Source organism: Scylla paramamosain, chromosome 16 (assembly GCF_035594125.1).
Source record: "Scylla paramamosain isolate STU-SP2022 chromosome 16, ASM3559412v1, whole genome shotgun sequence".
Lineage (NCBI taxonomy): Eukaryota > Metazoa > Arthropoda > Malacostraca > Decapoda > Portunidae > Scylla > Scylla paramamosain.
The window spans coordinates 341,345-364,703 of record NC_087166.1 but is presented as its reverse complement, the minus strand read 5'-3'; the positions used below and the strand labels follow the sequence as shown (position 1 = coordinate 364,703).

The 23,359-nt window shown below is 44.8% G+C and overlaps 1 protein-coding gene across 2 annotated transcripts in view; it reads left to right on the top strand.

Moving 5' to 3' along the window:
- LOC135107857 (A disintegrin and metalloproteinase with thrombospondin motifs 7-like) overlaps window positions 1–23,359 on the top strand; it is a 57,481-nt gene that overhangs the window by 3,813 nt on the left and 30,309 nt on the right. For both annotated transcript variants that reach the window (XM_064018156.1, XM_064018155.1), the window contains exons 2-6: window positions 13,829–14,041; window positions 16,083–16,172; window positions 16,940–17,061; window positions 18,152–18,301; window positions 20,904–21,050. In XM_064018156.1, coding sequence (XP_063874226.1) covers window positions 13,949–14,041; window positions 16,083–16,172; window positions 16,940–17,061; window positions 18,152–18,301; window positions 20,904–21,050 — 602 coding nt within the window. In that variant the 5' untranslated portion in view covers window positions 13,829–13,948. The remainder of the gene's footprint in view (window positions 1–13,828; window positions 14,042–16,082; window positions 16,173–16,939; window positions 17,062–18,151; window positions 18,302–20,903; window positions 21,051–23,359) is intronic.

The following is a 23,359-nucleotide window of genomic DNA, read 5'->3' as shown; positions in this document are numbered from 1 at the left end:
ATAATGACGTGGTTGAAGAGGAAGATCTGAATCAGGATTAGGAGGATTAGAAAGAGGAGGAGGAGGAGGAGGAGGAGGAAAACAGTAGTGACATAATTGAAAGGAATATAACACTAGCAACATTAACAACAATAATGATGATAGCACTAATATTAGTAGTAGAAGTAATAATAGTAGTAGTAGTAGTAGTAGTAGTAGTAGTAGTAGTAGTAGTAGTAGTAGTAGTAGTAGTAGTAGCTTATCACCTTTCAGTTACCAAGACTACACCACACGTACAATCATTCCTTCCTTCCTTCCTTCCTTCTTTCCTTCCTTCCTTTCCTCTTTCCTTCCTTCCTTCCTTCCTTCCTTCCTTCCTTCCTTCATCTGCCTAGTTCCCTTCCTTCTTTTCTTTCTTCCTTCCTTCATCCATCTAATTCCCAGTCTTTCCTTCCTCTATTTAATTTCCTTCATCTCTCCCTCCTCTTCCTTTCTTCCAACCTGCCGCAGCCCCGAGCCTCCCCGCACTCCTTCGTCAGGCGGGTGTTAAGGCCACGACCCTCTAGTATATCCTTGACCAATCCTTTTATCCTTTCTGCCTGACTCTGGCATTGGTGGTCTGTGTGTGTGTGTGTGTGTGTGTGTGTGTGTGTGTGTGTGTGTGTGTGTGTGTGTGTGTGTGTGCGCGCGCATCTCTCTCTCTCTCTCTCTCTCTCTCTCTCTCTCTCTCTCTCTCTCTCTCTCTCTCTCTCTCTCTCTCTCTCTCCGGCCTCCCTCATCCCCCACCCTTTTTTTTTTTTTTTGTGATACCTTCTGCGCGGCGCCTCGCCTCGGCCTGCCACTTACGGAGCCGCTCCCTCAACCGCTATTGGTCCTGGCGTCCTGCTCCTACTGCCGCTGCTCTTTGCGGTTCTGCCTCTGGCGTCGCCTCTTCCTGGCACTCCTCTCTTTAGCAGACACCTTCTCCGCCCCTGTGCTTTTGTACTTAAAAGTGAAGGACTGGGAGGAAGAGGAGAAAGAAAACTTACGAGAGGAGGAGAAGGAGGAGGAGGACGAAGAAGAAAAAACAAAATTAAGGAGGAGGAGTGAGAAGAGGAGGAAGAGTTTAAGGAAGCCTTAGTCTTGGTTTCCTGGGCCTGTGAGGGCGCTGGCCCCGCAGCGTGGCGTCGTGCCTGGCCCTCTTGTCGCGGTCCGAGAGTCTCCGCGGCGCGCTGCAGCAGTTGGAACTGACGGTGGCGCCCTTGACGTAGCTTCAGCAGAGAAGGACACAGAACTAATGAGCAGTAGTGAACATAAGAGCACAGACACCCAAACACAAGATAAACCCCGGTCTGTGACCTACTGACTCTGTGCTTACCATCTGTCAACTAAGCATTGGCGTGAAATCAAAGTTGTGATTGGCTGCTGGAGCTACTTCAGATCCAGGTTGGATGGCCAAGTCTATATTTGATAAGAAACGTGAAATTTCTTTTTTTACTGTCATAGTACCAAGGTTTGGAGGGCAGATGAGAAAGGCAAGTATATACTTGATCCCTGCCACCAGGGGCCGCTGAACAAGCCAAGGAATCACAACAGGCGCCTTCCAGCAGAGCGGCAGAATGATTCACGCCGCCGACTACTACGAGGTGCTGGGCGTGGCGAGGGACGCCACTACGGATACCATCAAGAAGCAGTTCCGCCGTCTCGCCCTTGTCACACACCCGGACAAAAACCCCCACGACGTCAAGGGCGCCACCGTCAGGTTTCAGCTGCTGCAGCGCGCTGCGGAGACCCTCTCGGACCCCGACAAGAGGGCCAGGCACGACGCCACGCTGCGAGGCCAGCACCCTCACAGGACACGACAAGCCCAGGAAAACAAGGCTAAGGCTTCCTCAAACTCCTCCTCCTCTTCCCGTTCCTCCTCCTCAAATTCTTTTCCTTCTTCTTTTTCTTCTTCCTCCTCTTCCTCCTCCTCCTCCTCTCGTAAGTTTTCTTTCTCCTCTTCCTCCCAGTCCTTCACTTTCAAGTACAGAAGCACAGGGGCGGAGGAGGTGTCTGCCAAAGAGAAGAGTGCCAGGAAGAGGCGGCGCCAGAGGCAAAACCGCAAAGAGCAGCGGCAGCAGGAGCAGGACGCCAGGACTAATTGGGGTTGAGGGGGTGGCTCCGGGAGTGGCAAGCCGAGGCGAGGCGCCGCGCGGAAAGTATCACAAGATGTAAAATAAAATAAACAATAAAGGGGGAATAAAAAAAATAAATAAATAAAAAAGTAAAATAGAAAATATACATATAATATAATGATACAAAAAAAAAAATAAAATAGACTGACAGTATAATCTTATAAACGTGTCACTTTTAGCTCCACGGTTTAGCTCCACGGTTTGTTGGTTCAGGGGCTCGACTTCCACCTATTTTTTTTTTTTTTATCTTTTTTACCTTTTAATAGATGAAGCAAATCTGATTGTATAAATGTTGTGAATAATGGGATGAGATTAATTCGGTTATTATAAATGTAATGTGAATCTGCCTGTACATACTAGATATATTTCTGGAAACGTGGCCAAAAGACGTTATCGTAATGCGGCGCGTGTTTCAAAGAGCTATTTTTGTACACGCCAATAATAATCTATTTCAGTCTGAATATTCATGAAAGAATCCTGTAACGAGGACCAAGCAATGTCATGAACGTAATGCGACTCTCTCTCTCTCTCTCTCTCTCTCTCTCTCTCTCTCTCTCTCTCTCTCTCTCTCTCTCTCTCTCTCTCTCTCTCAAATCGTCCCCCACGTGAATTTATGAGGCCTTTTACAATAAAAACACACGCATGACTAACTAACTCAATATAAATTATCTAATGCGCTTTTAATTAATACGCATATGTGTATTAACTCACTGGTATACATCCTGTCTAGTGTGTGTGTGTGTGTGTGTGTGTGTGTGTGTGTGTGTGTGTGTGTGTGTGTGTGTGTGTGTGTGTGTGTGTGTGTGTAGGAAAATTTTCATTCCTAGAAACATAATGATTTACAATGACCACCACTTACACATCACAAACACACCGCAACAACAATACACAAACACATGAACACACAAACCAACACCCACTCATGCCCTAAAAGAAACACTCACACACACACACACACACACACACACACACACACACACACACACACACACACACACAAAGAGGGTCTGTGTCAGAGTACATTATTTTCCAATACCCCTTGACAACTTGATGTGAAGTGAGGTGGTGGTGGTGATGGTGGTGGTGGTGTACGGGTCTTGGAGTGGCCGGGAGGAGGACCAGAAGGAGAGTGACGAAGAGGAGAAGAAAATAAATGAATGGTGATGGAAGAGGAGGGAAAGGGCGAAGAAGAGAAGAAGAGAGGGAGAAAAAAAGTAGAAAATGATGGTGGAAGAAGAGGAGAGAGACAGAGAAAAGGAGAAGAGAGAGAAAACAGTGGATAACAGTGGATGAAGAGGAAAAGGACGAAGAGGAGAAGAAAAGCAAAGGACAGAATGAAAGAGGAAGAGGGAAGAAGAGAAAAAAAAACAGGAGAATATCGTGGAGAAGGAAAAGGAAAAGGACGAAGAAGAGAGAAAACCATGAAGAAAGATGATAGACAGAATAATCACGAAAGAATTACCACACGGGAAGAACGAGGAAGAAGAGGGAAGAAAATAAGGAAGAAAAACAGAGGACAGAAAAATGAAGCGTAGGACGAGAAGTAGGAAAATAATAAAGACGAAAAAGGAATAAAAGACAGGAAGAAAAGAACACGGTGGATAAGATAATGAGATGAAACTAAGGAATAAAGAAAACGAAGATGAAGAGGAGAGAAAAAGGAAAGCAGAAGAATGGTGGATAAGATAATGAGGAGGAGGAGGAGGAGGAGGAGGAGGAGTTGACCAGTGACCCTTCAGACTCTCTTATCCCAAGATCTGAACCACCTCTTGTCTGAGCGTCAGGAGCCGGTCTGTGGAGGCCCCGCGGCGTGGCGATGAGGCAGAGGCGGCGGGAGGAGACAGCGCCCCCTCAGTCCATCCTCTACCGTTCCCCTTTCCCGTCCCACCCCGTAGTAGTAGTAGTAGTAGTAGTAGTAGTAGTAGTAGTAGTAGTAGTAGTAGTAGTAGTAGTAGTAGTAGTAGCAGCCCCTTCAGTCTTCACCTCCCTTACCAAAGCCACCATCACCATCGTCATCTCACATCCCCACACAGCCTCCAGTAACAGACACAGCAGGAGCACCGCCCTCTCTTCCCCTCACTCGTGCTTCAGAGAGGAGACATGTGAGTGGGTAAAAGCGACGCGGCGAGGTGCAGTAATTGTCAATAGTGAAGCAACATACCACACTCTATTTTTTCCCGCTGTGATTTACGTTGTCTCTCAATTCTAATTCCTCTGATGTGCTGCGAATCTATCAACTGTCAGGTTCCGCATGGAGACAGTCAGCAGATCAGGAGAGTGATAAGGGACTGAGAACACTAAGCACAGTAGAAGTGAGTGCAGATGATTACTCCAGGCATTGGTTCTCAGATAGAGTGGTAGATGAGCGGGGTAGACTCAGTAATTTAGTTGTTAGTGCAGATTCATTAAGGAGCTTTAAAAGACTAGACAAACTTATGGGTGAGGCTGATAGATGGAAACTGTTAGGTAGGCATGATGGATTCTTGCAGTTTCCCTTCTTCTTCTTTTTTTTATTTATGACTTGTGACGATGATTGTGTTAAGCTTCGTGCTCTCAAAACGTTTCAGCGTCTTACCTCGACTGCATTTAACAGGCTGTGGTGGAAGATACAAGTTTTTTAAAGAAGTTCCATGGTTCTGGTAATGGTTCAACAAGCGGTTTATATCATTAATTAGAAAAATAGAGTAAAAACTCGACTGATAACGTCTAGACCCTAAAAAAAAGTCTAAATGAAACGCCAAAACGATAAGAAATAGGAACCTAACACACACACACACACACACACACACACACACACACACACACACACAAAGACATTACAGAGAAGAATATTAATTACACTTCAGTGCTCCGTATCGATCAACTTGAGCAATAAGGCGCGTGCACTTCCACCCATCCGGCAAGAATGAAGCAAATGTTATTCTTTCATCAGGCAGCCACCCATCACACACGTCAGGGATGGAAGCGAGATGGGCTGTGCTTACATACCAGCTTGCTTACATACCAGCGACGCGCCTCACGCTGATCAAAGCGGGAACAACTTTTACCCCGTGAGTCAGACGAGAGAGAGAGAGAGAGAGAGAGAGAGAGAGAGAGAGACCTATATAAGCCGAAGCAGTACAGAAGCCAAACGAGGCGAGCAAGGCCCTAAACAAACCATTACTACGACCAACACACAGAGGTGGCGAGAGAGACGCACCAAGACCCACACACACACACACACACACACACACTAGGAATTACGTCTCACCTTGATTATGAGATTCACGCAGATCATTAGTTAGTAAGTTAGTGAATTGGCTGGTTAGTTTAGTTAGTTAGCAGCTTATTGACAAAAAAAAACCTGATGCACAATACAACTTAAACCAAAACAATTCATATTTAATACTTTTTCCATATCACACACACACACACACACACACACACACACACACACACACACACACAAAGGTTGGTTCACAGCTTTGTAAATGAGAGGAACAAACTTGGCAACAGCGTGTTAAGGGCTCTCGCGTCAGGTGGCCTCAGCAGCAGCAGCAGCAGCAGCTTGGGTGACGATGACAGATGGATAGTTTGAAATGCCCACGACCTGACTTGTGTGGGTTAACTAGTCCTTTGCTGTCTCCTTGTTATCTTTTTACTGTTTCTTTGTCCACACACACACACACACACACACACGGAGGTACGCACAGCCACACTCACAATCACCGCACGTGGGGATGAGAGACGTAACCCTTTCACTGTGATATGCAACACTTCACAGCACTAAGAGCAATGAAATCTTTACCAGCATCGACATGAAAGAAAAAAAAGGGTATGAAAAGAATAGGTTTTAGCAATTTCAAGCCAGGATAATGGTTGGAGGTGTCTGTGGAGCATAAAGAGAAGCTAGAAATTCGGGAGAACATGGCACATAGCAATTAAAGTGTTGCTAAACATTTCAAGTGTAAGATGTATAATTAAAGTTACTATTGTTATGAATGCTTTGGCCGCTGGTGACAGGTGGACCCTTGCAGCTTGACTAGCATAATCCTTGACCATCACACTGACCACAAACATAACAACAAGCAGTAAGATGTACAAATTACTCAATCACTGCTTTTACTGTGAGTGGCGTCACTTGATATGATTCTAAAACTTGCACTACAACATTTAATTAAGTTTGATCAGAAGCCACAGTAGTGAGAGAGTTAAGTGTTCAGGGCATCATTAAACTCTTGACATATCAAATTAATTCACCTTCTTCTCTTGTGGTGAATCTATAATGAGGCGCCTGTAGCCTCGCCGCGGGTGCTGAGGTGAAAGGGGTGGTTAGTTTGGGCCCCGTGTTTGATATTCACTACATTGTGGTCACTTTGTCACACTGGAACAAAGGACGGACGCTCCTGAAGGGCGGACACAAGGGTGGCGAACGGGCGGGGAGTGTGGCCAGCTGGGAATTAGTTTGGTTATCGCGCCTTCACCAGCCTCCTCTTCCTCTTCTTCCTCCTCCTCCTCCTCCTCCTCCTCCCACAGTTCCTGCCACCCTGTCCAAGGCGTCAATCCTCTTTCCTCAAACAGCGGGACATTATTAGATATATTAACAGGAGTGCACTGTCATCTCGTTACAATACAGATTCAACAGGTTACTTATTCTAAGGACATTTGCATTTGTGAAACGTATGATTTTATACTACTACTACTACTACTACTACTACTACTACTACTACTACTACTACAACTACCACTACTACAACTACCACCACCACCACCACTGTTACTCCTGAGAGTGGAAGTGGCGGCCGTGGAGGTGGTTTCAGCCCCTCAGCGCCCTCCTCCCTCCACCCAATCGAACGCCCTCCCGCAATATTTTTCTTTAAACATTTTAAAGCCTTTAGTGCAGCACAGATATTGCCGCCCCGCCCCTCCCGCCCCTGCCGCCCCTGCCAGCCCCTGCCAGCGTGATTGCCGCCCATACTGCCGCGCTTTTACGTAGGAATTGCTGATACTGCAGGAAAATAGTGACGACCACGACGACGATGAAACAACAACAACAACAACAACAACAACAACAACAACGAAGAAAAGAAAAATTACTGTTACTACTGAAACAAAACAACAACAACAGCAACAGCAACAACAACAACATCAACAAGCCTCTTCACACCCTCCAATATTGAAACAGAAAACGAATGACAGTCACTGCAGGAGGAACAAACATATAATGCACACAATTTCTTCCTATTATTAACCTTTTCACCTCTCTCTCTCTCTCTCTCTCTCTCTCTCGCTCTCTCTCTCTCTCTCTCTCTCTCTCTCTCTCTCTCTCTCTCTCTATGCACGGGGCATCCTCGGGTACGCTCCTCAATGAATACTGCTTGCAAATTACTCCTGCTGCCGTAACCGCCCTGACCAAAGGTGGCGCCGGCGTGCTGGTCTTCACAACCACACAACCGCAAATTTCCGCAGCACCCGAGATAGGTTTACCAGAGAGAGAGAGAGAGAGAGAGAGAGAGAGAGAGAGAGAGAGAGAGAGAATTTATGATGCGCAATAACTTCCCTTCAACGTATAAATGAGGAGAAACTAATAAATAGACTGCAAAGAAATTAAGAAACAAAGATAATGAGAAAAGGAGAAAGAATATTCGACAGGTGGTACGTCAGTGAGAGAGAGAGAGAGAGAGAGAGAGAGAGAGAGAGAGAGAGAGAGAGAGAGAGAGAGAGAGAGAGAGAGAGAGAGAGAGAGAGAGAGAGACAGACAAACAGACAAGCAAACAGATAGACAAACAAAATACAGACAAACCGACACACACACACACAGACAGACACAAACAAAGAAAGAAAAAGAATGTTATGAGTACAGTTAACTCGTGTAGCTGCCCTTGTGCTGGCATCTGAAGGGTGCAGGAGAGAGAAGTGGTGAGGCTGGCAAGGCAAAGCAAGGGACGAGGCAGAGTGGAAGGCAGGGACGAAGCATTGGGGTAGGTTAGTGATGTTATTGTGTGGGCAAGAGGACGGTAGTGGTGAGCAAGCTGAGGGAAGCAGTTGAAGGACAGTGTCATGTACAGTCCTATAGGGGAAAGTAAAGAGGATATGATAGCAAAAGTAGATTAATATCAGATTTCTTGGTTCCTAAATGGAAGGATGAAAGTCGTGATGGTAGATTAAGGAGATAGATTTGAAGGGATGACGGGGTGGAGAGATGGGTGGGTGAATGGATGGAAGGAAGGAAGGAGAAATGGAAGAAGGAAGGAAAAAGGAAGCGAAGTGAGGAAGGAAGGAAGGAAGGAAGGAAGGAAAGAAGGAACGAGAAGAAAAAGGATGGCTAGAAAGATAGAAAACGAAAGAATGAATGAATGAGGGAAGAAATAAAAAAAAAGAAAAAAGAGAAAGAAAGAGTTAGGAAGACAAAAGTATGAAAGAAGTGAGGAAAGAAAATAGAGAAAAAAAAAACAGAAATGAAGGAAGGAAGGAAGGAAGAACGGAATAAGAAAGAAAAATCAGGAAAGAGGGAAGGGAAGAAGGAGAAGCAAGGAGGAAGGAATAATGAAAGGAAAGGAATGTAATTAAAAGACTGAAAGAGATATGGAATGAAAGAAAGAGCGGAAGAATTTATGAGAGAGAGAGAGAGAGAGAGAGAGAGAGAGAGAGAGAGAGAGAGAGAGAGAGAGAGAGATAGATAGATAGAGAGAGAGAGAGAGAGAGAGAGAGTTTTTCCTCCACGCCAAAACAACCGTAAACTTTTCAACTTCCTCCTCACGTGTGTTTACGTGTGTGTGTGTGTGTGTGTGTGTGTGTGTGTGTGTGTGTGTGTGTGTGTGTGTGTGTGTGTGTGTGTGTGTGTGTGTGTGTGTGTGTGTGTGTGTGTGTGTGTGTGTCCAAAAATAAAGATAAACAAAACCAGCCATCATTTAAAGTCCTTCAACACCATGCCTCTCTCTCTCTCTCTCTCTCTCTCTCTCTCTCTCTCTCTCTCTCTCTCTCTCTCTAAGGGCAGGAAAGAGTGGGTGTGCAAGGAGACAGGCGCCAAGATGGTCAGTGCCGCAAGGAGGTAAAAAGTTCTACTGGTCTTTAGTTACAGTAGTACTCTCTCTCTCTCTCTCTCTCTCTCTCTCTCTCTCTCTCTCTCTCTCTCTCTCTCTCTCTCTCTCTCTCAGTATGCAGTGAGGAGTATTTTTAACGCTGATCGCAAGTGTTAACATCCATCCAGCCCATTTAATCTCTCTCTCTCTCTCTCTCTCTCTCTCTCTCTCTCTCTCTCTCTCTCTCTCTGGCATTCGTCTTCATGTTTGCGGTACGTATTAATATAAGGCATCTGTATACCACATTCTCTCTCTCTCTCTCTCTCTCTCTCTCTCTCTCTCTCTCTCTCTCTCTCTCTCTCTCTCTCTCTCTCCGTATTAGGACTCCCAGATGGCACTGAATGTGCTAACTACACACCTTTTGTCTTCCTAACATGAACTTGCCTTCCTGCTCAGATTTGCATGCCGCTGTCTGACAGAGGAAAAAAAAAGTGCATCTCTCTCTCTCTCTCTCTCTCTCTCTCTCTCTCTCTCTCTCTCTCTCTCTCTCTCTCTCAATCTTATAGTTTTCATCTTCCTTCCTTCCTTCCTTCCTTCCTTCCTTTCATTTTTCCTTGTTCTCTTTCTTTTTTTTCTCCGTTTCTCTTTTGTTTTCATTTTCCTTCTTATCTCCTCCTCCTCCTCCTCTTTCTCATCTTCCTCCACCTCCACCTCCTGCTCTTCCTCTTTTCTTCCTTATCCTTCTGCTCTTTCTCCTCCTCCTCTTCTAAATGCGAGAGAGAGAGAGAGAGAGAGAGAGAGAGAGAGAGAGAGAGAGAGAGAGAGAGAGAGAGAGAGAGAGAGAGAGAGAGAGAGAGAGAGTTCGACCCCTGAGTGTTTGAGTCTGGCAGACCATAGTACTATTTGTTTGTTAACACTGTCTTTCCCGGACGTGAGAGAGAGAGAGAGAGAGAGAGAGAGAGAGAGAGAGAGAGAGAGAGAGAGAGAGAGAGAGGGGTTCATTAACTCTCCGATAGTTTAATATTATCAGCGTGAGAAATAAACGTGAAGACGCTTGAATAAATATATAAGATTAAAGAGCCAATGAATGAATAAATGAACTTGTAAGTAGATAGATGAATAAATAGACGCCAAAACTTTGTAAAGGGATATTAATGGCATGATGAGGTAAACATTTAGTAGAAAGAATTAACTGATAAAAAAAAAAGGAAAGGAGGAAATACAGTTTAACATGAAAGAAGGAGGGAATAAGAGAATTGGAAAAAAAAGGAAAGGAACTAGTTAAACATGAAAGAAGAAAGAAATAAGAGGGAAAACGGAGAAACGTAAGGATGGAAGGAGTAGGAGACATAGAGAGAGGCAAGGAAAGGATGAAGGTAAGAAGCAGTTAGTGATGGAAGGAGGAAGGGAGAACGGAAGGGATGAGCAAATGAGGGGAGAAAAAAATGAAATACGAAATGCAATCAGGAAACAAACAGGAAAATATTGCAAGAGGTGAAAAGTGATTACAAATAACATAACTTTGCCCCTTATTAGACTGTTCGGCTTACATATACGCCATTAATACACTAACTACTGTAAAAAAAAAAAAAGGAAGAAAAAAATGAAAATATTACGAAGGATAGCAATTTCAAACGACCAACATTACGTCATACTGCACAGTTTGATTCCAATATACTCCCTAATTGTACACTTTCTCTGCTATTTCGTCGTTTTCCTTAATTGTTAACCACGAGGGGGCGTTTCTCCTTGTTCTGCAGTCACCTCCAAATTTTATACAGGTTAGAAAGGGTTAAATCTATACCTTTAATTCCCTTTTTTAATTTATTGTCGATGCTTATAAAGATTTCATTGCTATTAATGTTATGAGCTACTGCCCTCTTGTAAAGTATATAACAAGGGTGACGAACAAAATTCTCAGGACCATTAATCCATAACAGAACAAGAAATAATGGGTTTAAACTTTAAAAAAATGTTAGAATTAAAAAAGAGGAAGGAATTGGTTCTTAAATAAATATAGAGGCAGTTGAATGAAATAGACTCAGTATTCAGGTTGTCAGTGCCGAGTCTTGAGGGCGATTTGAAAGACTACTAGACAGATTCATGGAAGAGGATGATTGGTGGAAGTAGACAGAGAGGTGGAAGTAGAGACGTGGAAGTAGACAGATAAGTGGAAGCAAACAGAGAGGTAGAAGTAGATAGATAGATGGAAGGAGATAGATATGTTTTATACAGGGACTGCCACGTGAAGGCATGACTTTTTGAAGCTTCTTATTTTCATACGTTCTTATGTTCGTATATCGCAGTGAAGAGGATCAATACACCGACTATGGCATAAACAAACTAACTACAGTATAAAAAATAAAAAAAAATGTATGGGTTTAAGAAACGTGGGGAAGGAGAGGCATAGAAGACAAACAAGGTCCTTTAGTCTGTCACTCCCCTCCAGTCACTCAAGAGTCCCCAACCGAGGCAGACAGGCACGTCACAACACAGACCAGACAGGCAGACAGGGAACACTCAGGGGACGGGGCCGATCAGTGGGCGTGGCGGAGAGAGAGAGAGAGAGAGAGAGAGAGAGGAGAGAGAGAGAGAGAGAGAGAGAGAGAGAGAGAGAGAGAGAGAGAGAGAGAGAGAGACTGACTGACTGACTGACACACACACGGATGGACAGATATACACACACAGACAAGGAACGGACAGACACACAAACTGACGAGAGAGAGAGAGAGAGAGAGAAGAGAGGAGAGAGAAAGAGAGAGAGAGAGAGAGGAGAGAGAGAGAGAGAGAGAGAGAGAAGTGGTGGGAAGTATCTCTTATCAACATAATTAGAGGGTCACTAAGAACTAGGCAAACAAACCAGGGGAAAAAAAAATATCCGTCTTCTCGTGCCGCTTCAGAGAGAGAGAGAGGAGAGAGAGAGAGGAAGAGAGAGAGAGAGAGAGAGAGAGAGGAGAGAGAGAGAGAGAGAGAGCCACAAACAAACATTTTGGCGTAAGTTATAAGGATGACCTAATACTCGTTTCTGGACCGTGTCTGGGAAGGGAAGAGGAAGAGGAAGAGGAGGAAGGCGACGTATCTGTAAAAAATAATGCTGATAGAGAGGATGTATGAATAAAAGAGAGAGAGGGGATGACTTGGGCTTTAGAGGGACGTGTAGGAGCGAGGAAATAGATGGGCAGGGCTTGAATGATAAAGGAGAGGGACAAGGTGGAATTAGAGGGAGCAGCATGAGGGATGAGAGGGGACTGGGAGAGTGGGAGGTGGAGGTAAGAGTGGTGCTGGAATGGACGAGTGGTGCTTTGAAGGGCGAGTACCACTGGGGAGAGAGAGAGAGAGAGAGAGAGAGAGAGGAGAGAGAGGAGAGAGAGAGAGAGAGAGAGAGAGAGAGAGAGAGAGAGAGAGAGAGAGAGGAGAGAGACTCATTATCGACATTGCTTACTTATTTGTGACATGAGTACTTGATAGGCGAGGAGGAGGAGGAGGAGGAGGAGGAGGAGGAGGAGGAGGAGGAGGAGGAGGAGAGGGAGATGTCCAATGCATACATATATCATCACACACACACACACACACTTAACCAAATTAGAAAAAAAAAGACAGAAAAGAAGATACATAATTATGGAGCGCAAATGAGAAACGAGAGAGAAAAAAAGAAAAGAAATTGGAGAAGATCCGTGTGTGAGTGAGTGAGTGAGTCGAGGCTGTCAGGACGCAGCGAGAAGTTTAAGAAGAAGAGTCAAGGTTATGCGGTAATTACAGTTTTCTTATTAATAAACCAGTGACTCGGAGGAAGCGGTACGTGGAAACCTTACAGAGGAGTCTAAAGAAAAATTATGGTTACTTGATATTTAAATGGCGCAACATTACGATCTTGACTCAATCCTGTGAAAATATGCGTACGGTAAACACACAAACACACACACACACACACACACACACACACACACACACACACACACACACACACACGATTCAGACTCAAACTGTATATTAACCACAAATTTTATGATATACAGTATACTAAAAAAATCAATATGGAGCAGAAATACATAAACACATAAATACATAATAAAAAAAACGATTACTTTGCACTCCATTAAAGAAGCAAAAAACAAATGCTAAACTGGTAACTGGTTACACACACACACACACACACACACACACACACACACACACACACACACACACACACACACACACACACACACACACACAGACCAGTGACTCATAAATCTTCCCAGCACAAGTTCAATATGTTTAGGGGACTGAAATAATTGTCACCCACGCCTCTTCCCCGCCCAGCGCCCTGCCCCACTCGTCCCTCCTTCTCTTCTTGATGAGTGATGGACTTAGGACCGCATAATGACACCAAATTCTGGCTCTTAATGTGAATCTCCAAGACGGATGGGGGAAAGCGGCATGGAGGAGGAAGAGGAGGAGGAGGAGGAGGAGGGAGGAGGAGGAGGAGGAGGAGGAGGAGGAGGAGGAGGAGGAGGAGGAGGAGGAGGAGGCAAAAGAGACATAACTATCTCGTGAAAGTGTGCGAAGAATTTATGTTCCATCTCATTACGTCACTGATTCCCTTGTAAATAAACCTCTCTCTCTCTCTCATCTCTCTCTCTCTCTCTCTCTCTCTCTCTCTCTCTCTCTCTCTCTCATGACTGACTCGCAACTCCTGTGTTCTATTGTCAGATTCCTACGAGCGCGCCATCCACGCCCGTTCCATGTGGGAGACCGAGCAGGAGAAGGCAGAGACCAGTGAGGCGAGAAGGAGGAGGAGGCGGAGGAAGAGGAGTGTGAGCCTGGAGAGAAATGTGGACGGTGACGGTGGTGGCGGACAAGAAGATGGTGGACTACTACTCGAACGAGGACCTGACTACCTACATCCTCACCGTCATGAACATGGTGAGTAGCAGCCTGACGGGGCGCTGCTGGAGGGAGGGCGCCGCTCCATCTAGGCACTATCTGAGGAATAACATAAGAGACAGGTTAGGGAATATGAATGTGTGAGTGAAATACGTGCGTAACTAAAAGACAAATTACCAAAAATTGTATGAAAGTTACACGCTGTTGTGAAATGATGATGTGAATTTGTCAGTGAGTTGAATTCGTACATAATTAAAAGACAGATCACTGGGATCATGACAGTGATTGTAAAGTGCGCAATCAAAACGAGAGATTACTAGGTGAATATGTTAATAAAGAAATGTGAAATAAACTGTACCAAACACATCGGAGAGTAACAGAATAACAAAACTATTACAAGACGACAGATCCACGCGGGAATCTGTCAGTAACATATAAAAAGATGAATGACGTGCACATAAACTATCCCACGTGTGGTGGACTTGCGATGCGATCTTGTGGACGATGGCTGAAGACACGGGACGAAAACTGGTGACGAGATGAACGAGACATCGCCTGCCATCTCTGATTCTTTACGTACAACTTGTTTTTATCTGTTCCTTTAGTTTTCCTTAAGTTCTATGAAAATATCACAGAATTATGAAATGAAACATGTGGAGATACCTAACTAAGGACCAAGTATGTAGGACAACAACAACAACAACAACAACAACAACTACTACTACTACTACTACTACTACTACTACTACTACTACTACTATTACTATTACTACTACTACTACTACTACTACTACTACTACTACATCAACAATAATGTTTTACTGTATCATGGAATCCTGCATTGCTATTCATTTCGTCCTGCAGTACTATAATAAGACGCATTTCCCAATCCCCACAAGCACAACAGCCTCCACAACGCGCGGCCCAGGATTCAGCAGCTGGTGGCCTGAGCGGGGCACTCACGTGACCGCCAGGCTTGAGGACTGACCAAGTTGGCTGTACACAAATGCATACAGAGGAGGCATTCCACGGCCTGTGAATTGCCCCGCACCCCAGAACACTGCGCCGCCTTGTGACTGTTATATCCACACTAAACACTGCTACCAAAACAACGCCAGTCATTTATCACGCACACTACCAAAGCATCTGTAGTAATAGCTCCCGGCAAGACAGGGCCGGCCACTCACACCAGTACACGCCATTACTGTATTGTACCGCAGAAGACATGTCCTCACTTCTCAGTGTCAGCTATTGGTGCATTATTATGATGGTGACTGTAATGTAGAGTCACCTACAAAGAAAAGAGTAATAATAAGAAGAATTCAGGTAATTTGCCAGGAACCTGCCTTGTGCGTGTGTCTTTCACGCGGAATGTAAACACTGTGACGAGTGACGCAGCGAGCCACAAGATGCCAGAGGGAGTACTGGCGCGACATTTAAAAATTATGAGTCCCACCTACCAGTCAAATTTATCATTATGGTGCTTATTCTTCCTCCTTGTATTTACTTTTGTTTTGCATCTGGCGTGAAATTCCAAAGTTATGACGACTGCTGCCTACCACACGAATACAGAGACTATCAGTGACCGAGGGAACCAGTTTTATCATGTTCCTATGCCCTCAGGTATCGCATCCTGATGAATAAGAATGACAGTCTGCTAAGTAAGGAGCTGCAGGACACACACGCGAAAGTAACGAGTCTCGGCTCACGATTTCTCGAAGAATTTGTTACCACGACCCATATGAGTGAAAATTAGGTAAAATAATAAATAAATCAGTAATAGATACATAAATAAATAAATACAAGTATAAATAAGTAAGCAAAGAGCAGAAAATATCCAGGAAAAGTAACTCTTTAATCTAAAATAAAAGAAGACCCCGAACATAAAAGAAGGAAAAGAAAAAGAAACGAAAAATAATCCGAAATTCAAATTCAATCGCTTTTTCTACGTCAAATCGTCTGATCACATTACCTGAAAATAATTAAGAATGTATAAAAACTACTTACGACCTGTGTGAGCCTAAGCAAGGCGATGGCACATTCTGGCAGGGGCATTACAAGGGTCCTGCCACTCTTCCAGGTCTCCAGCGTGTTTCATGACGCGAGCATCGGCAACGCTGTCAACATCTACGTGGTGAGGATCATCCTGCTGGAGGACGACCAGCACGAGGTGGGTTCCCAGCTTACCCGAACCCAGGTCATTCTCCCCGTAGATCTTTTTCCCTCTCATCTCTTATCCCTGGATCTTTTTTCCCATGAACATTTTCCCCCAGGATGTTTCCCCACCACCTTTTTTTTTCCTTCAGTGGACATTTTCTCCACTTGACATTTTCCCCAACGAATATTTTCCCTGTAAGCATTTTTCCCTTCAGCTTTCTTCTTCCAGACACTTTTCTACTCTACTATTCATATCTAACTATTAACCTAAACCAGCCCAACCTAACCTAACTAATCTAACCTAACCTAAACAGTTAACAGCAGCATTACCATAACACAATGCTATCGAAACTGAGGGGAAAATGACGACAGGGGAACATTTCCTGACGTGGGTGATGTGTTAGGATGGGAATAAGACTGTCCCACCTACCACACGACCCCAATGTGTCCTTCTGTCTCACTCTATCTCACATCTACCTTTCCCTGCTCTTTTGTCTCATCCCCTTAAGTTGTTCTAGTTCATGTACTCTCCTTCTAGTGTATTCTTTGCTCCCAAGCCCTCCCGTCACCTCACAATGTACCCTTTAGTCTTGCTCCACCTCATATCTCTTCTGCTCCCTCGTCTCCCTTGTCTGGTCTTCCTCCACCCCACTAACAGGTTCTTGTCTCCCTTGCCTATCTGTTTGTACCTGTTCCATTGTGTTGCTCTGCTGTCGTCACCAGAGAGAGAGAGAGAGAGAGAGAGAGAGACTGACCCCCTATCTTCCACATCTCCATCAGGCCCTCGAGATCAGCCACAATGCAGACGACACCCTCAGGAGCTTCTGTCAGTGGCAACAGATGATCAACCCAGGGAACGAGACGCACCCTCACCACCATGACGTGGCTGTCCTCCTTACCAGGTAACACTCCACTCAGCCACTTTCCACCTCGTCCACAGCGCTCCACCACCACTCATCTTCACTGCTCCACACTCTTTCATCACTCCACTAATAGTTTTCCACAATCCAGCACTAGTTCTTCCACCACACTCAAGCTTTGCCCTCCACTCCTTCTACCACACTCCACCACCTACCCTCGTTCCTCCTTCTCCACCACCACGGTCTCCACTGTCCTTTCTCGTGTCCACCATCATATTAACCTTTATTTTTTTACTTTACTTTACACACTTTCCTCCTATATGCTTGTTTCTTTCCTCGTGGTTTCATCAGTTTTCTCTGCGTTGAGATCTTCTGCTTTGTCACTGTCCTTTATAGATTCCCTCGTTTTCTGTTCTTCTTTCCCATTTGTCCACAGTATTCGTGTTTCACTGTTACATCTCTAACTAACACTATCTAACTCTCCACTCTCACACACATCCTCTTTCTCTATTATTTCCTCTTTTTTTTCGCAGCACTTACGTCTGTCTAGCATATCACCTCCCACTACTAATCTAACACTGTCCATCTCCACTCTCACACATCCTCCTCTCACCAATCTTTTGCCTCACTTACCAAACCCTACCTACCACTCATTCCCATCATCCTATCTTCATCCCAGGTACTCCTTAACCTTACTCGCTTCTTACACTTATTACGTTTTATCTAATCTAACCATGAATGCTGTAACACATCCCTCTTCTTCCCTCATGCCTCCCATCACGTCTGATCTTACATTTGGTGCGTCAGAAGTATACTGTAAATTAATGTGTAAGTTGATTTTCTCCTTATATATGACTAGTTTATGTTGTTTGTTTTTTTCTTATTAAAATTCGTACCTGCACCCTGTTCCTTGCTTCCTTCATCTCTCTCTCTCTCTCTCTCTCTCTCTCTCTCTCTCTCTCTCTCTCTCTCTCTCTCTCTCTCTCTCTCACCAAGAAAAACAAAGGTTGCCTAGTCGTTTTCATATACATTCTTTTTTTTTTCTTTTCTTTTCCTTGTTTCTTTGTTTTTCCTCCCACTGTCATTGGCGGTGCTATGCTCGCTGGCCCTCACATGTACTGTCTCTCGCCAGGTACAACATATGTAGCCGCGTCTCGGACTGGTGTGCCACGCTCGGGGTGTCGGAGATCGCAGGCATGTGTCAGCCGCTGCGCTCATGTAACGTCAACGAGGACACAGGCTTGCAGATATCCTACACCATTGCCCACGAACTCGGACATAAGTAAGTATTTTGTGAATTGGTGGGATTAAGGGTGTAGGGAAGATGCGGCATAGACATGTAGTGGTATATCTTGTGAACTGGCGGGGTTAATGGTGTAGGGAAGATGCGGAATGGACATGTAGTGGTATATCTTGTGAACTGGCGGGGTTAATGGTGTAGGGAAGATGCGGAATGGACATGTAGTGGTATATCTTGTGAACTGGCGGGGTTAGTGGTGTAGGGAAGATGCGGCATAGACATGTAGTGGTATATCTTGTGAACTGGCGGGGTTAATGGTGTAGGGAAGATGCGGAATGGACATGTAGTGGTATATCTTGTGAACTGGCGGGGTTAATGGTGTAGGGAAGATGCGGAATGGACATGTAGTGGTATATCTTGTGAACTGGCGGGGTTAGTGGTGTAGGGAAGATGTGGAATGGACATGTCGTGGTATATTTTGTGAACTGGATGGGTTAAAGGTGTAGGGAAGATGCGGAATGGACATGTAGTGGTATATCTTGTGAACTGGCGGGGTTAATGGTGTAGGGAAGATGCGGAATGGACATGTAGTGGTATATCTTGTGAACTGGCATGGTTAGTGGTGTAGGGAAGATGCGGAATGGACATGTAGTGGTATATCTTGTGAACTGGCGGGGTTAGTGGTGTAGGGAAGATGCGGAATGGACATGTGGTGGTATATTTTGTGAACTGGAGGGGTTAAAGGTGTAGGGAAGATGTGGAATGGACATGTCGTGGTATATTTTGTGAACTGGATGGGTTAAAGGTGTAGCGAAGATGCGGAATGGACATGTAGTGGTATATCTTGTGAACTGGCGGGGTTAGTGGTGTAGGGAAGATGCGGCATAGACATGTAGTGGTACATCTTGTGAACTGGCGGGGTTAATGGTGTAGGGAAGATGCGGAATGGACATGTGGTGGTATATCTTGTGAATTGGCGGGGTTAATGGTGTAGGGAAGATGCGGAATGGACATGTAGTGGTATATCTTGTGAACTGGCGGGGTTAGAGGTGTAGGGAAGATGCGGAATGGACATGTGGTGGTATATTTTGTGAACTGGAGGGGTTAAAGGTGTAGGGAAGATGCGGAATGGACATGTCGTGGTATATTTTGTGAACTAGAGGGGTTAAAGGTGTAGGGAAGATGCGGAATGGACATGTAGTGGTATATCTTGTGAACTGGCGGGGTTAGTGGTGTAGGGAAGATGTGGTATGGACATGTCGTGGTATATTTTAACGATTTGACATTCTTCCCCTGAGATGAAAGGAAAGATTGACAAAACACTGGAAAAAATTAAGAAAATGAAGATAGTATTGCTCACTATGATTCCTACCTTTGATGTTCTCTTCTTATTCCATTAACAATCTTCAGAGACATTTGGTGTGTTGACCTGTCTGAGCGAATTTGCGTATCTGTCAACACGAAAACAAATAGGTTTGAATTTTTTAATGCACATACAGGCGTTTTGTTTCCGACTGTTAACGCAAAGAGGAAATATGGATGGCTGAAAAACTGTGCTAATGTCACTCTCCATAAAGTGTAGCTCGGGCCAGAAGTGACGCCAGGGACTGCAAAACAATTTCACGATGGCAACACACGCCGTGATTCAAATAGAAAGAGTAATAGTACAACGTCCCGTAGATCAACGTTACACAAATCTATTATCATTTCTAACTGAACCTGTACGTCACCTAAATAAATACGAATAAAAATAAAATCAGGTTATATGCAAATTTTCTTCTTTATCGGATAAAGTTGAGGAGCACAAGGTGGTCTGCCCATGCCAAAATGCTTGTCTTATTTTTCACAGCGTTCAGACCAAGGCAGGCAGACACGAGTGATCTTTTGACGCATGGATAAGCTTCCCACTCTATAACTATAATGATGATGATGATGATGATAATGATGATGATGATGATGGTAATAATAATAATAATAGTAATAATAATAACAACAACAACAACAATAACAACAACAACAACAACAACAAGCAAAATATCACAAGCACCCAGACGGACTGAACACCCCACAAGACAGCAATAACAAGCACATGATGAAGTAGAGGCAATCAGATAAGCTGGTGCGGCACAACTTGGCCAGATCATGAACCGTGAAGTTAACTCAGCGAAAACTCGAATCCTAACCACGTAATAGACAGCAGTATAGTGTGACGTGAAGCCTTATTACGGTTCTGTCACCCACACGTCACCATCACCATCACGTCAACTCACTTTGTACTCAGCCTCACCCTCACCAAGATTCCACTCCACTCCACCCCACTCCAGCCTTCCACTCATGTCCCTTGATCCCTCCTCCCCATCACTCACAGGTCCACCTCCTCTCCCCTTCCTCCACCTCCCCCATCCCTCCCTCAACGCAGCGTTTATGCTGCAGAGTAAACACAACAATGATGCTAAATGTTCTCTCTCTCTCTCTCTCTCTCTCTCTCTCTCTCTCTCTCTCTCTCTCTCTCTCTCTCTCTCTCTCTCTCTCTGCCTCCCTACCTATCTATCTATCTATCTATCTATCTACTTCCTTACTTATCTACCTAGCCATCTTTTTTGTGTATCTACTTATCTAACTCCATTTCCTTCCTCATCCACAGTTTCGGCATGAACCACGACGGGCCTCAGAACGGGTGTGAGGTGCAGGACGGGACAAGCCAGCACGTGATGTCCCCGCACCTCACCAACGACGCCAAGATGATCACCTGGTCCAACTGCAGTCGTAAGGAGATCACGCACTTCCTCGAGTGAGTACCAGTAGCAGTAACTTCATCTCTTTTCGCCGTTTCCTTAGAGTGTCAGGGGTTGGCGTCATGTACAAGCCTCTTCATGTTGTTTCTGTCCCTCGCATCTTCCTCTGTGACTTCCATCCTTTGTAATTTTTCCGCAGTTGCATCCCTCCATCTCACTCTCTGTCTTCCCCTCGATCTTCTTCTCTCAACTGGTTTTCTGGCTCTTTTAATCACTTCTAAGTCTTCTCTTCCTACTACGAGACCAAACGAGCTCTTTTTTTTATCTTATCGCATTCGTAATCCATTCCACTTTTTAGTAAACCATCACAACTACTTTCAACAGGCTCAAGCGGAAGTCAACGGGAATTCGAAGGGTGTTTTCATGATTCTAGTGATAGTTTAACGAGGATTCTGCATCACTAATATGAAAAATACCCGTAATAACTTGACTAATTTCCTATGTCGCCTTTGAGAATAGACTGATAGGAGGATAAAAGGTTTAAACGTGTGGACATAGGAAGCGTGAGGAAGGACGCTGGGAACTCCGCCAACACTCTCTCTCTACTCTTGACCTTGAGAAAATGTCATTTCCCTACCTGCTCGTTCTCACCTGCTTGCCTCGTGTTACCTTGGCTGAAATGTTGTGAAATGTTGATGAGTGGGTTAGCGAGAGAGAGAGAGAGAGAGAGAGAGAGAGAGAGAGAGAGAGAGAGAGAGAGAGAGAGAGAGAGAGAGAGAGAGAGAGAACGGGCAGACAGAGGGAAGAAATGTGTGTGTGCGTGTGTGTGTGTGTGTCTTTCCCTCTATCTGTCTGTTTGTCTATCTACTTATTTGTTTACTCATATATACACAGAGGAACATGGCGTCTACAAATACCTAAGGCGGAATACATGTAGCCCCTAAATCAACACGGGTCGAGGGTCAGATGGGGTGTATGCACGTGACCCTGGGATAAGTGACCTCTCCAGTTACAGCCGCGGCCTTGGGGAGGTGTGAGTGAGGCGCTAAACACGGTGTTTACGTCCTACCCCGACCACAGGTGCTTCATCTTGCGCGGCCACCCACCCCACTCCTGCTGCACTCTATTCAGCCGAGAGTGGCGGTGTGACCTTGCCTTCAGGAGCGCGCACACACGGGTCGTACATATATAGATAGACATATTGAAAGATAGATAGATAGATAGCCAGACAGACATACAGAGAGGGAGATAGATAGATTGTTATGTAAGGAGGTAAGTAGAGAGAGAGAGAGAGAGAGAGAGAGAGAGAGAGAGAGAGAGAGAGAGAGAGAGAGAGAGAATTAGATAGATAGATAAGCAGACAGATAGATAGACAGAGAGAGAGAGCTGGATAGATAGTAGATATGCAGATAAATAGATGGATAGATAAAAATATATAGACAAATAAATAGATAGACAGACAGACGAACAGATAGATACTGACCACACACACACACTCACACACACACACACACTCACACACACACACACACACACACACACACACACACACACACACACACACACACACACACACACAGGTGACTACGAGGTAAAAAGGTGCGCACAGTGACAATGGTTATGGACTGCGTGGTAACTAGACGTGAGGAAGGAGGAGTGGGAGAGAAAGGAGAGGAGAGAAATGTCATTGAGAAAGAGGAAGGGACGGGGAGGGACGGGATTAAAGTGTGGAGGAAGAATGGAGGACGGGGAGGTTAAGGTAGAGAGAGAGAGAGAGAGAGAGAGAGAGAGAGAGAGAGAGAGAGAGAGAGAGAGAGAGAGAGAGAGAGGGAGAGAGAGTTGGGGGGTTAAAATGAAAAGGAGTAAAAGAAAACAAGGAAGTATAGAAGAAATAATGAAATAAACATGGAAAAATATGATAATTGCAAAGGTGAAAGAAACTCCCCCTGTCTCTTCCTCCTCCTCCTCCTCCTCCTCCTCTTCCTCCTTCTCTTTATTATCATCGTCACCATCATCATTATCATCATCATCAAAAACCGTCTTTATTTTATCTTTCATATGACAAATCTGTGTGTGTGTGTGTGTGTGTGTGTGTGTGTGTGTGTGTGTGTGTGTGTGTGTGTGTGTGTGTGTGTGTGTTAATGCGTGAAGGTTGGATATTCAAGGTACGGTGAACTTTTCTCCTCCTCCTCCTCCTCCTCCTCCTTCTCCTCCTCCTCTTGCTCCTACTCCTCCTTTTCCTTCCTCTCACAACCTCAACGCCTCAACCCTTGACCCACAGAACTGCGAGGAGGAGGAGGAGGAGGAGGAGGAGGAGGAGGAGGAAATGTTCACGTTTATTAAGTGGAACATCAACTTTGTTATT